General features: G+C 35.0%; 1 protein-coding gene across 1 annotated transcript in view; it reads left to right on the top strand.

Moving 5' to 3' along the window:
* The window catches only part of LOC129005318 (uncharacterized), a 127,512-nt gene extending 110,571 nt beyond the window's left edge, over positions 1-16,941 (top strand). The window contains exon 8 of the mRNA XM_054434175.1: positions 14,086-16,941. Coding sequence (XP_054290150.1) covers positions 14,086-16,058 — 1,973 coding nt within the window. The 3' untranslated portion in view covers positions 16,059-16,941. The remainder of the gene's footprint in view (positions 1-14,085) is intronic.
* Positions 16,942-20,041: the final 3,100 nt, after the last annotated feature.

Raw genomic sequence — 20,041 nt, forward strand, 5'->3', positions numbered from 1 at the left:
TTCAGCTTCTTTTTCATTGCAGATACTTTGTCATTAACTCGAAAAGGGGTGTTGTTATTTCCTTGCAAACTTTGGTTGAGTTCGTTGAGCTTTGAAAATATTTCTGCCAGATACACCAACCTACTCATCCACAGTTCATCTGCGAAGCAGTCCTTAAATTCAAAGTTTTTGTCGGACAAAAATACAAAAACCTCATTGCGTAGCTCAAACAGACGAGTCAAAACCTTTCCTCTCGATAGCCATCTGACCTCGGTGTGTAGCAATAGCTGTCTGTGCAAACTACCCATATCATCACACAGTATTGCAAACAAACGAGAATGTAAAGCACGTGCCTTGATAAAATTTACTGTTTTAACAGCTTGGCTTAAAACCTTCTTTAGGCTCTCAGGGCAATTTTTGCTTACCAAAGCCTCTCGATGCAAACAACAGTGAGTGAATGTTGCTTGGGTGGCTACTTGTTTTACTCTAGCCACAACCCCAGAGTGGCGACCTACCATTGCGGCGGCTCCGTCAGTACAAAGTCCCACGCACTTGTTCCAATCCAGATCATGCTCATTTATAAAACCATTTAATTTAACAAAAATGTCTTCACCAGTTGTATGTGTCGGTAATATCTCACAAAATAACATGTCTTCATTTACCCTGTTACTGTCTTCATATCTAACATAACACAGCAAATTCGGCATATTTGTAATGTCTGTTGTTTCGTCAATTTGCAGTGAAAAATATGGACTCTTCTTTATTTTCTCGATTAACATGCGTTTGACATCTAACGCCATGTCTTTTACTCTTCGTGTTACCGTGTTGTTAGATAACGACACAACATCAAGCAGCTTTGCTTCTTTTTCTCCTAAAATTGAAGAAACCATATCTTTGGCAGCAGGTAGGATTAAGGATTCACCAATCGTATGTGGTTTAGCTTCTTGAGCAATTCTTAAACTTACTTTGTACGATGCTTCAACTGCTCGAGTGTTAAGAGATGAAAATGAGCTCATTGTGTTTTTGCTACCTTTAAGCTCACTTTCTTTATTTTTAAAATAAGCCACAGGTTTCCCTTTTAAATTATGGTGTTTTGTATTGAAATGCCTCATGAGAAGGGACGGTTTCATACTATGTTTGGATAATGTTTCCATACAAATAACACACTGTGGAGTAGGCTCATTTAAATCCCCAGTGTAAGTAAACCCAAAAGCTAAATAACTAGGGTCGTACTTTCGTCTGATCTCTTTTTTAATTACCTTAGCTGTACTTTTGGATGACTGAGTAGGCCTACTAGTCGGGGCTACATCACGTTCAGTAGGCGTGTCCGTACCTTCAGAACTACTGCCAACAGTTTTCATATCACTTTGAATAGTTTTAAACCCATAAGAACTGGTTGAAGGACCACCAACAGTGTTCAATTCACTCTCACTAATTTTGAAAACTTTAGGTTGAGAACTACTGGTTGAAGGACCAGGTTGACTTCGTTTTAAAAACTTATCCATATCAACAGCGTACCGTAAGCACAAAGGAAACTAACCTCAAACAAATACACAGTGAATCACACAGTGAATTCCACTAAACTGACACTGACAGAAATAGAGTAGCGACTGACTAGTGAGCGACTACAGAGGTCAATGAACTGTGGTGGGGAATCGCAGCGCTGACGAGCCGAGTGCCGAGCCATCCCGATCATTTCCGAATCCGTGCATGTACTGTACTCGTACTGCCTATCGCCTGATGACTGGGGGCATGAATTTTGAATCTCGCACATATTACTTGACTGCTACTGTTATAAGCCAGTAACTGTAATAGCTATCTAACAAATTAACTCGTCCTTGTTCTAATGTATTGTTTAACTAGATAGGCCTACAGTTGCCGGTGGTCAATTAATTGTTAATAGTGGCACACCGGTGCAAAAAATGGTGAAATTACTATGCCTACTCGTACGTCACTGCGTACCACCGCAGTCACCGTTGCGTACCACTAGTGGTACGCGTACCACAGGTTGGGAAACGCTGGTCTATGCTATGGGTTACAGGCTTAATATAACTCTTAAATCTAGTGTGGTGGGAATGAATGGGTTGGTTCATGAATGAGGAGAGATTGTCTTTAACCCAATTTGAAATTTCTAAAATATAGTGATCATAAAATGTTAAAACCGAAAATGTTTGAAAAAGACTTTTACAAGGAGTTCTACGAGGAACTCGCCCAATAATTCTAATTGCTTTTTGTTGAAGTTTGAATATTTTGTTGGAGTGGCATGAGTTTCCCCAAACCAGAATACCATATGTCATTATTGAAGAAAAATAAGCATGATAAACTATAAGTTTAGTCTTCAAGTCAACAGCTTGTCTGATTGCACGAAGAGAGAAAATACAGCGGTTTAATCGTTTAATCAAATTAACAACTTGTGATTTCCAGTTAAGATTTTCATTGACAGTTATACCTAAAAAATTCACATTTTGCTGCAGTGGCATTTTAGATTTTGATGTTGTAATTTTACCTGTTTTATATTGATTATTATTAGAACTAAACTCTATAAGCTGAGTTTTATCATCATTCATAACCAACCCATTCACCTGGAACCAGTCTCTGAGCGCTTGCACCTCCCTGTCGAGTGTGTGTCGCAGGGAGTCGATACTGGGTGCCGTACATAGCACCATAGTATCGTCTGCATACTGAAAGAGTTCCATATTGGAGACTTTATGTAGGTCATTTACATAGATTATGAACATACTAGGGCCCAGTATCGACCCCTGAGGCACACCACATGGTACTTTCCCCCAAGTTGAATAAACAGTTTCATTATTTTTGGTTAATTTAGTTCTCTGAAACCGATTAGAAAGATAAGAAGAAAATAAATTAATTTCTTTGCCTTTAATACCAATTTTTTTTAAATTTACCAATGAGGATGTCGTGATCAACGCAATCAAACGCCCTGGACAGGTCACAGAGAACACCAGCTGCTCTCTGAGATCCATCCAGAGCCCGTGTGATGCAGTTAACCATTCTTGCCATTGATGTTTGACAACTGTGCCCTTTTCGGAAACCAAATTGAGTATTGTTTAAGATGTTGTTACTTTCTAAAAAAGATCTTAATTGAATATCAATAGCTTTTTCAAATATTTTGGAAAAACATGGAAGTAATGAGATAGGACGATAATTGTCTAGGTTGTTTTTGTCGTTTTTCTTAAATAATGGTCTAATTTCAGAATATTTTAATTTATCAGGAAAAATTTCCTGCTCCAGAGACTGGTTTATGAGCTTGCACAAAGGTTCTTGGATAAAGTCTATTACATGTTTAACAACAAATAACGGAATTTCATCCCACCCTGAAGCCTTGGATGGTTTCAAAGAAAACACTATCTTTCTTATATCAGATATGCTTAATTTATTAAATGTAAACATATTCTTTTGCTCACTGACCATGAAACTCATTGCTTTTTTCCATCTGTGGATTAGATTGAACCTTATTTTTTACATTCAGAAAATTCTCATTAAAACTATTAGCCAATTCTTTTTTTATTTTGTAACTATTCTGTTGGGATGTATTCTCAATTTGATATGGAATTTCATTGTCCTTTTTATTTACGCCCATCTCCTTGTTTAGTACAGCCCAAGTGGCTTTAGTTATATTCGATGATTTTTTAATATAATTTTCATTTGACAGTTTTTTAGAAAGGGTAGTGACTTTTTTGAAAATTTTTTATATGTCTTAAAATAGTTGATAAAGTCTTGGTTTTTGTTCCACTTTGATTCTTCGTGCAACAAACGTTTATTCCCTGCCGAAATTTTTATTCCATTTGTAACCCAATTTTTGTGTTCACTTTTTTTATTTGTGGATTTAAATAGTTTTAAAGGGAATGCATTATTGAAATTCAACAAAACATTTGAAAGAAAACTATTGTAGTTAATGTTAACGTCAAGAGAGGGGTCAAATTGCCATAATGATGATTGTAGATTGTTCCTGAAATTTTCCATGTTATCACATGAAAAAAATCTTCTGAAAATGGATTTAGACTTAGTTAAATCTTTTGTGTTGATTTCACCCAGGCATAATAATAGAGCTTCATGGTCCGAGTCACCTGCATTTATTACAATTTTATGAGCCTGGCTGGTTAAAGATCTATTATTTGAGAAAACATTGTCAATACATGATTTAGACAATGGAGTTTTGTGGGATCCACAAAATGATGTTTTAAACCATGCTGTTCACAAATGTACTGTAATTGTTTTCCTCTGTTACCGCCGTTCAAAAAGTCCATATTATGATCCATACAGATAACAATATTTTTTAACTGTAATTCGTGTGAAATCTTATCTAACAAAGAGTCAAATTTGCTCAAAAAACATTTATCAATATCATGATTTGGAATCCTGTATATTGAAATAAAAAGGATTTTCCACTGAGTTATCTCAATAAAACTAGCTTCAAAAGAATTTTCCTCATTTTCAAACTTTAGATCATCTCTTAGTTTAAAATCAAGTTCATTAGATACTAAAATAGCAGATCCTCCTCTTTTTTTAATTTTCCTACAAAAATAGTCCCCAACCTTGAATTTTCCTAATCTTTTGACAGAAGAGAGTATATTGTTATCAGACAGCCAATGCTCATTTAGAGATATTATTTTGACATTTTTTTCTAAGTTTTCAAGAAATAAATTTAAATCATTATAGTTATTCATGAAGCCTTGAATATTCCAATGCAAAATCCAAGGTTGTTTATTAATATTATTTGAACTAGGTACTGATTTGTAAAACATATTTTTGTTGCAAGACTTTCATTGGTACAGAGGAATTTATATTAGAACATTTTATGGAATTATTAAAACAATTATCTTTTCTTAGATCCCTATATGTACATGCAGAAATATTTTCTTTGTCATAAAGATCTAGTTTAAAGCTGGAACTTTGGAGCACAGGTCACTGACACTATATTGCCCATATTTTCCACTTTCACTGGACACTTGGTTCGCTGGCTCCTTGAGGTCATCATTGGTGTTGCCTCCATGTGTTAAAGGTGGGCAGGTCCGAGGTTAATAATTCTATAATAATTCCATAATTCTATTAATCGTCTCCTTCTCCCGTTTTCAATAATTTCTTCTTTAAACTCGAGGCATTTTCTGTTTTTCCAACAAAACTGATTAATTGTTTAACTTGGTCTTAACCTACTGAAAATTACAAACATTAATATTTACCCCCCAAAAGCTAATGAGTTTCTTTTTATAAACAGCTGTTTTTTGTTTTTAAATTTGTTCTATGCATTTCTTATGGGGAAAATCCGAACTTTGAGAGGGGTAGGAATTTTTAAATTCTAAAACCTTATTGCAAAACTTCATATTGAGACGAATATTTTGACACCTTAAACATTGAAATTGGTCCACAAATAAGGGAGGAGTTGTGTTAACAAAAATCGGCTTCACGTGTCAAATTCAAATTACCGAGGGGTGAAAGAATACTTTTAGCCCTTATGACGAACTATAACATTTTGTGATACTATACCAATAAGTGAATACAACCAAGAAAACACAATTTTTCTTGTACAAGTTACCCCTTGACTTAACGTCCATCTTGTTTTTAAATTTTACTAAATATAAATCTGTTAACTGACTTAGTCAATCATTTGGTTTGTTTCGATTGTGTTACCACCATTAGTGTAAGCGAGGGGAGCGAACTGGTCTAGTGGTAGAGGGCGGGACTTTGGTGCCTGAGGTCCCGGGTTCAAATCACGCTAATGGCCAATGGATTTTATCCATGTGATAATGCCGCAACCCACTAGGAATATCCTGACAGTTCCGGGCTAGAACTAGCTTCCTGGAAAAAAAAACTTTTGGTGAAGCGTAAGCGAACACTAACTATTCAAAGTAAACTCATTACAATAATTTAGTCATCCACTATGGAACAATTTAAACTGCATTTTACAAAATATAATTTTAATAAATATGTTTACATTAAAATTCTTCCATTTCCAGTCATGACAGTATTTGAAAACCAATTGGTAACAACTAGCTTATTATTATTGTTTTATCGTATCTTTAATTGAGCAGAGCGAAGCGAAGCTCTTATACTACACTCCTGCTTTTGTTTTACAAATACTCCTCCTGAACGGATGAAGAGATCTGCACGAAATTTAGCACAGTCGTAGTAACCAACCCTGGGAAGGTATAAATCTGAAATGGTACAAATTGGTCGACAGGGATTTTTCCTATGTGAATTTAAACTTTTAAAAAATTTAACATGGGCCTTCCTGACATTATTTGCGTGATAACAATAAAAAGGTAAACAAGGGTCGCAACATATATTAGTCAATCATCTAAAATAGCACATCTTTATATATAATACGTGAAGGCGATTTCTACGAAACACTACTCCTCCGTTAATAATAGACGGATTTTTACAAACGACGTGTCAAAATAAAGTATTTTTTGTGTAGACGCCCCCTTTCACCAATTCCTGTAATAAAAATCCTTGGGCTTTGCCCCACAGGCCATCAAAGTTGAGGTTTCTTCCATAAGATTAACATGGGGGACCTAAATATTTAATTGGAAACTTTGTCCCCACTAAGAACGGCTGGGCGTAGAAACTTGATAGAGGTGTCCAAAGAAAGGTCTTGGTCTTTAAATGAGTTATCAAAAGAAAAACGAAGTAGATTCGCTTAGGGCTCTGCCCCAGAAGCCCTTAAAGATCCCTCCGCAGATTTGTTTAAATTTTGGCCATGTGAATAATATTTTTTAATGAAACAGCTGTTCATTTTCAAATTGTATTTCAAACAACACACATTACTGGGAGTTACTGAATTCTACCAAATAAGTATTTGCAATGTTATTTTCAGATTTAATAAACGGTATCAGCATTCTGACACATACTTTCTCCCATAAGTTTGTCAACAACCTTTATCATATTGTGTAAGCGGTGAGAGTAAATATACGGCATTGGGATTAGTATAATCTTGTTCAGAATTTAAAGGACTTCATAACATTTTTTTATCAAAATCGTTTGAGCCAGTTTTGTGAAAATCCGATTTTTCCGTTATTTTATAGGTTTTTTTATGGGAAAATAACATAATTTACAATAACTTTTAAACCGTAATTTTTACAGAAATTGGATTTGTACCATTTTGTTTAGAATATAAAGGACTATATCATACCAAATTTTTATCAAAATCGTTCGGGCCGTTTTTGGGAAAATCCTATTTTCCCGGTATTTTATGGGGTTTTATGGAAAAATTCCCATAAAAAATAAATTTTTTTTAATGAAAAAACCATTAAAACTTTAAGGACCATAACATACTATGTTAAATTAAAACACCCACTGTTTCCCCACTGTGTTTTTGTGAATTTTTTTTCTCAAATCCTATTTTTTGTTATTTTACGGGGTTTTATGGGAAAATAACATAATTTACCATAACTTTTGAATCGTAATTTTTAGAGAAATGGAATTTGTACCATTTTGTTCAGAATTTAAAGGGCTACAACATACTAACTTTTTATCAAAATCGTTCGGGCCATTTTTTAGAAATTTCAATTTTTCTGGTTTTTTATGGGTTTTTATGGGAAAATCCCCATTAAAAATCAAAATTTCAAAAAAATGAAAAAGACGCCTGGAGATACCATGGATTAGAACCTACATACCAAATTTCATCGAAATCGGACCACAGGTGTAGTCCCTAGCTCTGTACACATCCAGACACACAGACACACACACACACACACACACACACACAGGCATCACTTCGAAAACCACTTTTTTGGGTCCAGGGGGACCCAAAACGAATATATCCACTTTAAAACTCAAACTCGAAAATTTTGACGAAAACAATACTTTCTCCATATACTATGGTATAGGGGGAGAAAGTAAAAAATTGATTTTCTTCTTTATGATGTCATGTTTTGCAATGTAACATTCCATTACAAGTCCGGTGACGTCACCAATATCTCAAATTTTAGGCCAATTTCTTTGCTAAGTGTGTTCACTAAGATTTTGGAAAAAATTATCAAAGATCAAGTTTTTCATTACCTTAACCAGCACGATATTTTAACTCACCACCAGTTTGGTTTTAGAAAATCAAAAAACATCACAGATGCATTGTTCGAAGTTAATAAAGATATAAATTTGGCCATCAGTAAAGGTAGGCGTGTTGTTCTGGTATTTTTCGACTTGGCCAAGGCTTTCGACTCAGTTGATAGATCGCTCCTTTTAAAAAAATTAGAACTGATAGGTGTTCAAGGTGTAGCTCTGCAATGGTTCCGATCTTATTTTGATAATAGAAAGCAGTTTGTAAATATTAATGGAATCAATGGAAATCTTGGTAATGTAGACTTTGGGGTGGTCCAAGGTAGCACGTTAGGGCCTTTACAATTCTTAATTTACATTAACAATCTTGTGAAATTAAATATTGAAGGTGATTTTTACCTTTTTGCTGACGACACCTTAGTTTTATTCCAAGGCGAAACTTGGGACTCAGCTTTTGCCAATGCCGAAAGAGGCGTGTCAAAAATTAAAAAATGGTTTGATCAGAATGTGTTAACGCTCAATGTCATTAAAACAAAATTTATTCCAATCTCCTTAAGAGCTCGAGGGGACACACTTCGCAACGAAATCAAAATTCATTCATGTGGTCTTGAAATCGGAAACAATTGTGCCTGCCCGGTAATAAATCGAGTTCAAAATTATAAATATCTTGGAGTTGTGTTTGATTCAAAATTGTCATGGGCAGATCACGTGTCATACTTAAACAAAAAGCTAAGAAAACTAATTTTTGCTTTTCGCCAACTTCACCATTTTCTTGAAATAGATGAAATTAAAAATGCATATTTTGCTTATGTACAGTCACTGCTTGAGGGGGGGATAATTGCCTGGGGCTGTGCTTACAGCAATGTTCTACAACCTCTTGTTGTAACACAAAAGGCAATCATAAAAGCGGCACTGGGCAAGGGTAGGCAATACTCGTCGGATGCTCTGTTCACCGAAATGAATGTACTTGATTTAACGCAAATATACATCAGAACAGTTTCGATGTTTATTTACAAACACCACGAGTCACTCTTTGATCGTCCACAACATGACCATAATACTCGACATGCACTAGGCCAAGGCATACGCTTACCCAGACTTACAAAGACATTTTCTACAACAAATTGCTATTACGTTGCACACATCATTTACTCTAACCTTCCACTAGACTTACGAGACTATGACAGACACTCAATTACAACGTACAAAAAACACATTGTTCACTGGCTAAAACTCATTGGGAGGGATGGAGCTAATAGATTATTAGTTTCCATATACAGACAATAGGTGATACAGCTGATACAGCGTGTGTTTGTGTTTGCACGCGTGTCTGTGTGAGTGTGTGTGTGTGTGTGTGTGTGTGTGTTGAGGGGGGGGGAGGGGGGCGTTTTGGGGGGTTAATGGTAGGGGAAAGTCAACGAGTCAACCTGATATCATTTTATCTATGTTCCAATGTGATTTGCCAAAATTCCGCTAGCGCTTTGGAATCATGCCAGTGGATAGAAGTATTTTGTTTTGTTTCTTATTACGTATAAATTTTTTTTTTTCTCTTTCATATTAAAGTACAGAATGACTCACTCCCACGCACGGGTTCTCCCATGTGGGATTCATTTCGTTTAGTTCAAGTACTCAGTTATATTCTTATGGTAATCTGATACTGTATTTTGTAAAAACTGTCAAAATGATTACTTTTACGAAATAAAGACATTTTGATTTGATTTGATTTGATTTGATTTGATTACGAAATCAGTGGAAATTCCTTTTCGTCACAGCAATTCTTTACATTTTATCATATTATTCTACACATATAAAATATTTATGTGGAAATATCTGCTCTTATCATGTCTAATAAAATCCAAACATAGAACCTTGCCTAAAATGGTGCCCATCTTGACAAATTATTTGCACCTGCCTATATTACGGACTTTGGCGCACTGGTTTGGTAACATTATTGAAAATAACACAACATTTTGACTGTAAAAAATAGGACAATATGAGTAAATACTATTTAAGCAGATATTAACATTAAGCAGCTACTATCATGACAGAAAGGTCATGTTCCTTTTAAACTATATCACATAATCCTTTATAAGATACGTTGATTAACAATATGTAAACGTCAATATACACGTGACAGCCAATTTACAGTATTTTTGCTTTTTGGAAATGTCCCATTGCTTTGTCATTTGCATTATTTGTTGCCAATGAAGCCACAAGACCATATGAACAAGGAGGCCCCTAACAGTTCAAGAATAAAAAGCAACTTCACTTCAAGTATTCCACTACACATAACATTCCGTAGAGAGATTATATTGACAACTTTATGTTATTGATGAGGCTGAGATAACTAACTGACATCCTCCATGTCAAGGAATTCCAGCTTTATCAGTAACCCCACAATCAATTTCTCAAAACTATGCTAGAGGGTTCACTCATTGGCACAGAAGTACGATATGAACTGACGTGACCAGACGAAGGAAAAATCAAACTTACACTGTAACGGATATACCTCCCTTTGAGGTTAGAATATGTCTTCCCGAAAAATATTTTCTTTTGAAATAAAATCGTATAACACTGATGAAATCACGGAAGTGTTTAACTACAAAAGATCCACCAATACGATTTTAATACTATTTAAACGTTCTTCCAAAGGAAGATATACCATAAAACATACTGACAGTTAGTTCTGCTTGTTTACATTTTTAAACTTTGTAGGTTTGTTCTTTGTTACCATGGATACCATCAATCAATATTTACTTTTAAATCTCTCACCTCAAATTTTTGAAAGCCCACGGGGCAGAGCCCTAGGACAATATCGAAGCGGGAATAGTTCTATATGTATCCTCGGAGCTGTAGCTTCATTTGTGTGCAATTTGAGCCCAGTCGGTTCAGTAGTTTTTGAGATTACCTCATACAAACACACATGCACACACACAGACACCACCTCTTCTTTATAATAGTATAGACTATATTATATAACACTTTTTAATAACTCCTATGACGTACGATATGGGGAATATTTTAATCATTGAATGATCAACCAAATTTGGCAACTAACGCAATTAATATAATTATTGTTTTTACACTTATTACTCTTTAAACAATGCTAAATGCTCAAAATATGTATATTTCACCCAATTTATCGCAGTTAGATGAATTAACGTAAGCCTTGAAAGTAACCGTCGATTTCGACGGGTTTCACCTAGTTAGAAATACCATACAAAGAAAAGGGAAGAACAAACAGTTTAATATCATTGATCATTATTTACTACATTAATAATTTGGGTCACCGGAATTAGGCTTATGGACCATTGACTTTAAATACTCCAAATAGCAATTCTATTTATGTGAACCAAAATGAGTGTACCAGCTACATTGGCTTTGGATACTGCAAATAGGCATTCTATTTAGGCGAACCAAATATATCATTGACATTGGATACTGCAAGTAAACATTTAATTTATGAGAACCAGATGAAACATAAACTTTGGTTCCTGCAAGTAGACATTTCATTTACTTGAACCAGACTTATAATTTACTTTAGATACTGCAAATATACATTCCATTTATGTGAACCAAATATACCATTGACATTGGATACTGCAAGTATATATCTCATTTACAAGAAACAGATGTAGCATTGACTTTGGAAAGGTATTAGATTGATATAGTAGCTCCGCTCGATATTGCAAGCAGAAAACTGCATTGTACACCTAGTGTTTTGTTTTTATTTTAAAATACAACTTAATTTAATAGTCATGTATTTTGTTCCTATTCAAGTTACAAGAACTTGAATAACCTTAGATAATCTTTGTTATTGTTGCCTGTGTTCTTGAGTAGGTATGATGTTTGTGTCACCCTATTCATTTCGGTCTTTTTTTACTAACATTAAAGTCTATATTTGGAAAAATAGTGTTAGTGATAAAAAGATAAGTTAAGAAGAATTGAATTGAATTGGACCCCTCAAGATGCCACATAAGCTGGTGAAAAGCACAGGGTGACACAAACATCTTACCCAATCAAGAACACAGGGAGCAACAGCCAAAGATAATGTAATACTAGGCTTGTAGGGGACATAGGTCATATATATATATATTTTTTTTTGTCCTAAGGACGCTAGGCACGAGCCTGGGATTGTTTTTCACATTACTTCAGGCTAAACCTAGGGGTTGCGGCATTATCACTTAGATAAAATCCATTGGTGACTTGGCGGGGATCGAACCCGGGACCTCAGGGACTGAAGTCCCGCGCTCTAACCACTACGCCAGCTCGCTCCCCATAGGTCATACAGGGTGGCTGAAAAGTAACTTGCACCCCCCTTAACTTTTCAACCATTTGAGATATTTGAAATCTGTTTGCGGCAACCTTCTTAGATATGAGGGGCTACAATAATTATGGTCAATTTTGAAAATGTTGCCCTTAGGTGTAGCTGGGGTAGGGGGTAGCTTGAATTTTTTCAAATAGTAAGTATAGTCGAGTTTGGTATCATTTTACAGGTCTTGACAAAACATAACAATTAACATAAAGAAAATAGAAATCAAACCATTAACAACAAAATGGCAACTAAAAATGGTTAAGACAAAGGTTATTAAAAGTAATTTTGAACTGCCATTTTGTTATTAATGGTCCGATTTATATTTTCTTTATGTTAATTGTTATGTTTCGTTAAGACCTGCAAAATGATACCAAACTCGACTATACTTACTATTTGAAAAATTCAAGCTACCCCCTACCCCAGCTACCCCTAAAGGCAAAATTTTCAAAACTGACGATATTTATTGTAGCCCTTTATATCCAAACAAGCTGCCGCAAACCGATTTCAAATATCTCAAATAGTTCAAAAGTTAAAGGGTGTGCAAGTTATTTTCAGCCACCCTCATGGTTATTTGGATTTGAAACGTTTTAGGAGGCCATTTTGTTATTAGTGGGCCGATTTTGGTTTTCTTTATGTCAATTTTTATGTTTCGTCAAGACCTGTAAAATGATACCAAACTCGACTATACTTGTCATTTGAAAATTTTGAGCTACCCCCTACCCCCACTACCCCTAAGGGCAACATTTTCAAAATTGACCATAATTATTGTAGCCCCTCATATCTAAGAAGATTGCCGCAAACAGATTTCAAATATCTCAAATGGTTGAAAAGTTAAGAGGGGGTGCAAGTTACTTTTCAGCCACCCTGTATATTGAAGCGTTGTTGTATGTCTAACAATTATGGAGATAATTCAAAAAATTTTGTAAAATTTAAAATTCTCACATGTAATTTTTATGGAGATTAAATTAACTTGTAGTTTGCTTGTTTATGGATATTATATTTTAATAACATTTGTCAATTTTGTTTATTTCATACTAAGCTATCAACATTTCATAAAAAAACACACCTCAATACCTTCCCTGTTGCAGCAAACTTAAGTACTCATTAAAATTAATTATATTTAAATAGGAAATAAATCTGACAATTTGTAATGTATGGAACGATTTGTAATGTATGGAAATTCTCTTAGTCTGCAGGTTTGCTGCGGCAGGTTTATTAAGTATATCTAATTGTCCAGGCTTTCTCGCTTTTTTTCCTTTGCTAACCCAAATTCAAATAGTAAATAATTCATTTTAACCAAGTCAGTAAATGTTTGTAGCACAGTTTCCTTAAATATAAATTGAAACTAAAATATTAACAGCAATTAAATTATCCAGCTGATCATAATGTAAACAAATATGTTCTTCATAAGGATAATATGGGAACTTTAAAAACCACTGGGGCAGAGCCCAAGGGACTTTTTCAGAAATAAAAGGTCAGTTTGCAAATCTACATGCGTAGACAAACATTTTGGTACGGTATATAATATGTAGGGTTAAATCGTAAAACAAAAAGCCTTTTTCTTTACAAAGTTTCATGTAGCGTGTAAATAATATAGATGCCATGTGTAAAACACACAAAAATTATACTGAATATTGGTTTGATTGGTGGATAGTTTTAATGTCTATAATATGATGATGCATGAGATGTAAAGTTTTTATAACTTTTACTTGCTAGAATATCATGATGTCTATTTGTTTTAACTAATCATTTTTTGTATTTGTTTTTTGCTCTAGGACAAACAAAAAATGAAGAACAAGAAATTAGACAAGTGGCAAAGTTTGAGATATCAGAGAAATCAAAAAAAGATGCTAATCAAGGTTTTGAAATAGTACGCGTTCAAGATCTAGAAAGAAAGAAAGGTATAGAAGATAGATATAGAATGAATGATATAGAAATCAATGTCAACATTAACGATTTGTTAACCAGTTCAGAAAAAGAGCCTTCAACATTGATCTCCACTTTGCTTGAAAAATTGCATAGCTGCTTCTATTGTAATGACCTAGTTGCTGATATGAAAACACATCTTGTTTTACAACACCCTAAAAAAAAAGAAGTGCTAAGTGCCCTTGCATTTGGAAAGCATAAAAAAGAAAAAATGTTGACTCTTTTAACAAGAGTTGGTGATTTTAAGCATAATTGTAGAGTCCTTGAGGCTAACACTGGTTTTTTAATATGTTTAGGGGGCTGGCATCACACTTTCTTTACTATTGACAAAAGCAAATTTTTGCCATGCCCACTATGTGCTGCTTTTATTCATATTGATTGTTTTACTCATCATAATGAATGCTGTATGTTTAAGGATGTCTCAGAGACAAAGGTACAAGAGCCGGAAAAGAATTTGTTAATGAAAAGTCAGGCAATGTTGAGCCATTTAAAGAAAAGTGAGGTCAAAAAGTTAAAAGATCATTATTTCTACAGATTGAAAGGAATATTTGGTTCCCTTGCAAAAAACGATGAGTTGATAATGTGGATTGTATCATATCTGTTTATCAATGAGAGGTGTAGAGAAGAAGGTTTGGTGTTGTTGACAAGACTGGGATTCATCGTTCACTTGTATAGTAGGGTGACTGGAAATTCAGAAGGGGTTAAGTTTGAAAATATTTTAAGACCTGACAGTGTCTATGCTCTTTTTGAAGCGTTGCGTTATTTTTTGAGAGAAGCCACAGGCACAGGAACTACTAACCTTTATAAACAATTATATTCACACATTTCAATAAGTGCATTTGTATGGAGAGGGGAATGTTTGTTCAGGGGTGATTTGGATGCTGCAAAAGATGCAATAAACTTTTTTGACGTTTTCAATAACATGTATGAAAAAGAACTTAAGTCTGACCCCACTCTACAACTCAAACTCTCTACTCAAAGAGAAGTAAGCTACAAACAATCAAAGAAAAAGAAACCTGTAGTTGACGTGAGTAACATAGAAAGATTAAAAAATCTATTAAATGAGAGCATAGTTAAACTGACAGATGCACTGTGTAGCAAAGCCATTTCAAATGAAGCCAAAGCTGTCTGGCACGAGCTTGCTGCTGACACATTGTGTTATTTGTGTTTGACCAATCCAGTGGATTTCACGACTATTGAACAAATATCAGTTATAGAATATGCGTTACGACCTGACAGCTCAATACAAAATCTAGTCAAGTGCAACAAGATGATGCCTCTCCTGTTTAAATTTTCAGAAAGGTGTACATTTGTCATTACTGTACACCATAACAGCGAAATTGTAATCATACTGTCATCTGCTGTGAAAAATGCTATAGACACACTGTTAAAGAAACGTCAAGAAGCTGGCGTTTCTTTGACACATCGTTACATTTTTTCTGGCTGCTCTGGATCTGATACTAGAACTCTGTCAGCTTTGAACTGTTTTTGCAATTTATGCCTGAATCAAAAAGAAGGTTTATCACCTGATGTTTTGGGAAATTGGAAGAAAAGACGACTAATTTCAAATATTATACACATATCTGAGATGCCTCCTAAAGAACTGGAATCTGTAAAGAAATATCTTGAGTCCTCCCGTGATAATCAGTCGACATTACAAATTGACAATGAAGAAAATCAGGAATTTGAAATGAGAGAAGAGTTAGAAGAAGCCTTGAAAATTTATGAATTCAGCCAGAGTAATCAAGAGATTGTATTTTCTGATGAGACCAGTTGTTCCAGTGAAAGCAGTGTTAAGGGAGAGAGTAGTCCAACTCAATAAATATGAGAAGAGAAGAGACCAAATTGACTGGTCAACATGTCTCAATGTTCCTGTAACCAATTACAAAGTATATATTATTCTAGTTCTAAGGTGACATTTTTATAAGACACTCAAGATAATTTGTGCAACTGATTCAAAAGCTCCTGATTTCGTTTCTCCTTGCATGTAATGATTGTCTTGAGAGTCTTCACCACCCCTCTAAAAAAGGGCAAAATATATCTTTTGATTTAGCTGTTTCCGATACTATTTGTCGAGACTGAATTTGGAAAAAAAACCTTTTATTTCTTGTAGTCGGAAGTATGTATCAGAGAAACTCAAATATAAATATATTTTTAGTATTGTAAAAACTGTTTTTAGGGCCAAAAATGTAACAAAAATTGAAATTTTTACAAAGCTTTAAATAGATTGGTGCAGTAACTCTTTTAGTAAATGATAATAAAATAAATTAAAAGGATTCGGCCAATAACGTCGGCTGAATCAGCTAAATAATAATAGACAATTTTTCTCCTTAAAAGCTCGTGGCTATTGTGTAGTAATAGCTGTTTGCAAAATGTCCGGCCATTAACGTCTTGTCATTGACCTTGACACACCCCAGCCCCACATCCCGCACCTCAGCAGCTTCATTCTATTGATTTCAGGCTAATAAAACATATTTTTGATCTCAAAGTTACTATGTATTCCCGTCAAAACATTAGTTGTATTATTAACTAAACCCCCTCGCCTAGGAGTGAGTGAGATTTTGTAAGCATTTGAAATGCTCTGTACCTGTTCTCCATCAGCACTCTGTGAATGCTAGGAACAGTATACTGTTCTGTAAGTAAAACTCTTGTAGTGTGTACAAATATGTTTTATACATTTTTAATAAATAATATGTATCAAATAACTATGAACATATTATTATCCTATTACGCCATTTTAACCCTCGAGGGGGCGCTTGCGGAGTTTTTCTCCGCACTTGTAGTTTTTGTTAATATAAATATGCATAATGGGTGTCTGCAGTCGGGCCCGGCTCTACACTTCACGCACTTCATCCTGGGAATGCCCCTAAGCTATTTTTACCCCCGAATTCCTCCTCATTTTGTTGTCAGTTGCAATTCAGTGACGTGGTGTTGCGGAGGTTTACTCCGCGTGCGCCCTATCATGTAAGTCCTTAGAGCAGAGTTTATTTCCTCATGCGCTATTGTCAAACTATATTTTATACATACAAAATTATAAACATGTTTAAATGAATTATTTCATTTATAATTATTATCAAATATATTTTGTTTGCATGTATTTGTATAATTGCATTATTGCGGAACAAAACTCCGTACGCGCCCTCTCTCGTACCTCGAGGAGGCGCTTCACCGTAAAACAGGAGCGGGCGTATGCAGAGTTTTATTCCGCAACACTAAATGGCATAAATTATACCCATTTTACTTGGTAAAACGAAATATTGTATGTAAATGTTGAATAACCAAATCAGAAACCTAATTTCTTTGATAATAACATTATTTGTTTAACTTTACTTTATACTTTCTTATGAAATGGCGACCATACTATGTAGGTATTTTAAGCCAAGTATGAATGGAGATGAGTGTAGGATGAGTGGCGGGATCTTGTAGTCTTGTTAGTGACTAAGGCCGACATTCCTTAGACACAGCTGTTAATTAATAGCCCAAACAGCTAATGGCAACTAAGGGACCTACAATTCATAGTGGAATCCGAACCACAACATTATTGTTAATAACATTATTTGTTTAACTTTATATGAGTAATTTTTCAAATAATAATATTGAGCTAATCCTTTGAAGTACCGTATTAGTACCATTCCATTAAATAAGTGAAGAATACCGATTTTTTATACTTTCTAAATTAGTTTAAAAGACAAGACTAGTTCGGCAACGTGACACGATACAATGTTTAGTCCTATGTTATAAGGAATATTATAACATGTATGCTTCGTCAAAATTAAAGGACTGATGGTGGCTAGTTAGTACAACAATTGGCTGTACGGTGTGATTTCAAGAATGTCATTTTTTTAAGTCTCACGTTAACATAACCTCTGTGATGGATTGTATGGTTATCTGTTTTCAAACAATTTGTTACATATACGGATTGGTAAAGGACTGTTTCAATTTCTGTCTTTGTGTTTAACACTTCAGAGCAATAAATTTACCACTATTTTCACACATCACTACCTGGTAGTGCTAGATAATAGGTACAGAGGAGTGTGATGGTTGGTAGGCAACGTGTTAATACGATAGTACTATTTTGTTTCCTTGATTTGTCAATAGTGTGTCTATTGTTGGGCGAAAGCTGCCGATACACTGCACAATTGTTTATTCAATTTTTTATAAAAAAAGATATAGGTTTGTTGTAGATGCTACATTAAATAGACATAATCGTTGCGTGTTATATTCTTTCAACGACGACACTTCAATCTAAAAGGTGTTATATATATATATATAAAGTAATGTTCGGCAGGTCCATTATCTGGTTTAAATGCAGTGTGGTGAGCCGCCTTGTGTTGTGATAGCGGTCACGAAGGAGTTGATAAGCAACTAAGTAGTTCGCAGTGGTGATGTTAAGGGATTTAATTAAGCTGAGGGGTTCTCCCGACACAACGCTTAAAAGGTACTGAAATTTGGCCACATTAGACACACTCACATTTTTGTGTACACTAGAGTCAAAGAGGTAAATAAAACTAACCCGTTGTAATGGATTGCCATCAAAGTGTTTTAGTTCCAGCTTCGGGAGCCTAATATTTACTGATGCATGAGTAAAAATTGAACCTTGCTAATGCTTGCGGCTTGCTATGCGCAGAAGGGGTACGTGGTTCGTCAATTTATTGGATTCAAAGATTCGATAATGCTTTGAATTTTGATATAAACATCATTGATATCATCTTGAGTAGACAGTTGTGAGGTTGGAGCTTCTTCAGGGGCCAAACCTTCAAGAACTCTTTGAAGGTTACCTTCAAAGTCAGCACGTTTTTTAGTAATTTCTTTTGCATAACTGCTTAAAAGGTTCTCAAGGCTGAGAGGAGGGGGTAGATTAGCTACAGCTTCTACTGCGGTGGTTGACGCGCGGGAAGACGGTTCGCGGCTGCAGGCGTTCTCGAGCCTCTGACGTACCAGTACGTCAGCTGTGATACTGGGCATTGCTGACTTGACGTACTGGTACGTCATCCAATGCAAATGGGTTAACCAAATAAAACAATCTAATCATAAACAATTACTCCGCCCCTAGTTATATAACCAAAAAGTAACGCACAAATCATTAAAATAATAGTAACAAAATTCTGTCAACACTAGCAATCAGTGTCACCGGACATGAACTTGTATGATAAAAAAATATTTATAAATTTATAATGGGATGAGAAGTTTACTTTTTTTGGTTAGTCTAAACCAACAACAGGTTGGTCAAAGCCTAACCAACACATGTAGACTTGCCATCCCATTGTAAAATCTAAAGCTTGTGTTTTATGTCTAGTTCATGTTAGAGACAATGGGTCCTAGTCTTGACATTTTTTTTCTATTATTTTAGGTTTAATGTTATGATATAATGATATACATGGTGTCCCACATAAGGTGTCTCAAATTGATTACGGAAAAACGTCATACCGTACAAGGATGAAATAAAATGATTTTCTCCTAAATCGACCATAAGGAATAACGTAAATATATTTTAGGTTGGAGCTCGTTCGCTGCGCTCACTTGCTTTCGGTTAGCTCGTTCGCTACGCTAACTCGCCTCCAGGTTGAAGTTTGTTCGCTACGCTCACTCACCTTTTGGTTGCAAATTAGCTGTTGTCATAAATGTAAAAGAAATAATAGTGCTGCACCCTGTTGGTAATCCTTGTAACTTTAATGCCATTGAACATCATAGAACAGAACCAACATGTTTAATTGAAACAGCTGTTAAGATTCATTAATTCCGTTTAAATATGAGTACTCATAAGGTTAACATGGGAAACTCCAGAGCCACTGGGGCGGAGCCCAA

This window comes from Macrosteles quadrilineatus, unplaced genomic scaffold (genome assembly GCF_028750875.1).
Source record: "Macrosteles quadrilineatus isolate MER2022 unplaced genomic scaffold, UCM_ALF_1.0 Scaffold_19__1_contigs__length_3004403, whole genome shotgun sequence".
Lineage (NCBI taxonomy): Eukaryota > Metazoa > Arthropoda > Insecta > Hemiptera > Cicadellidae > Macrosteles > Macrosteles quadrilineatus.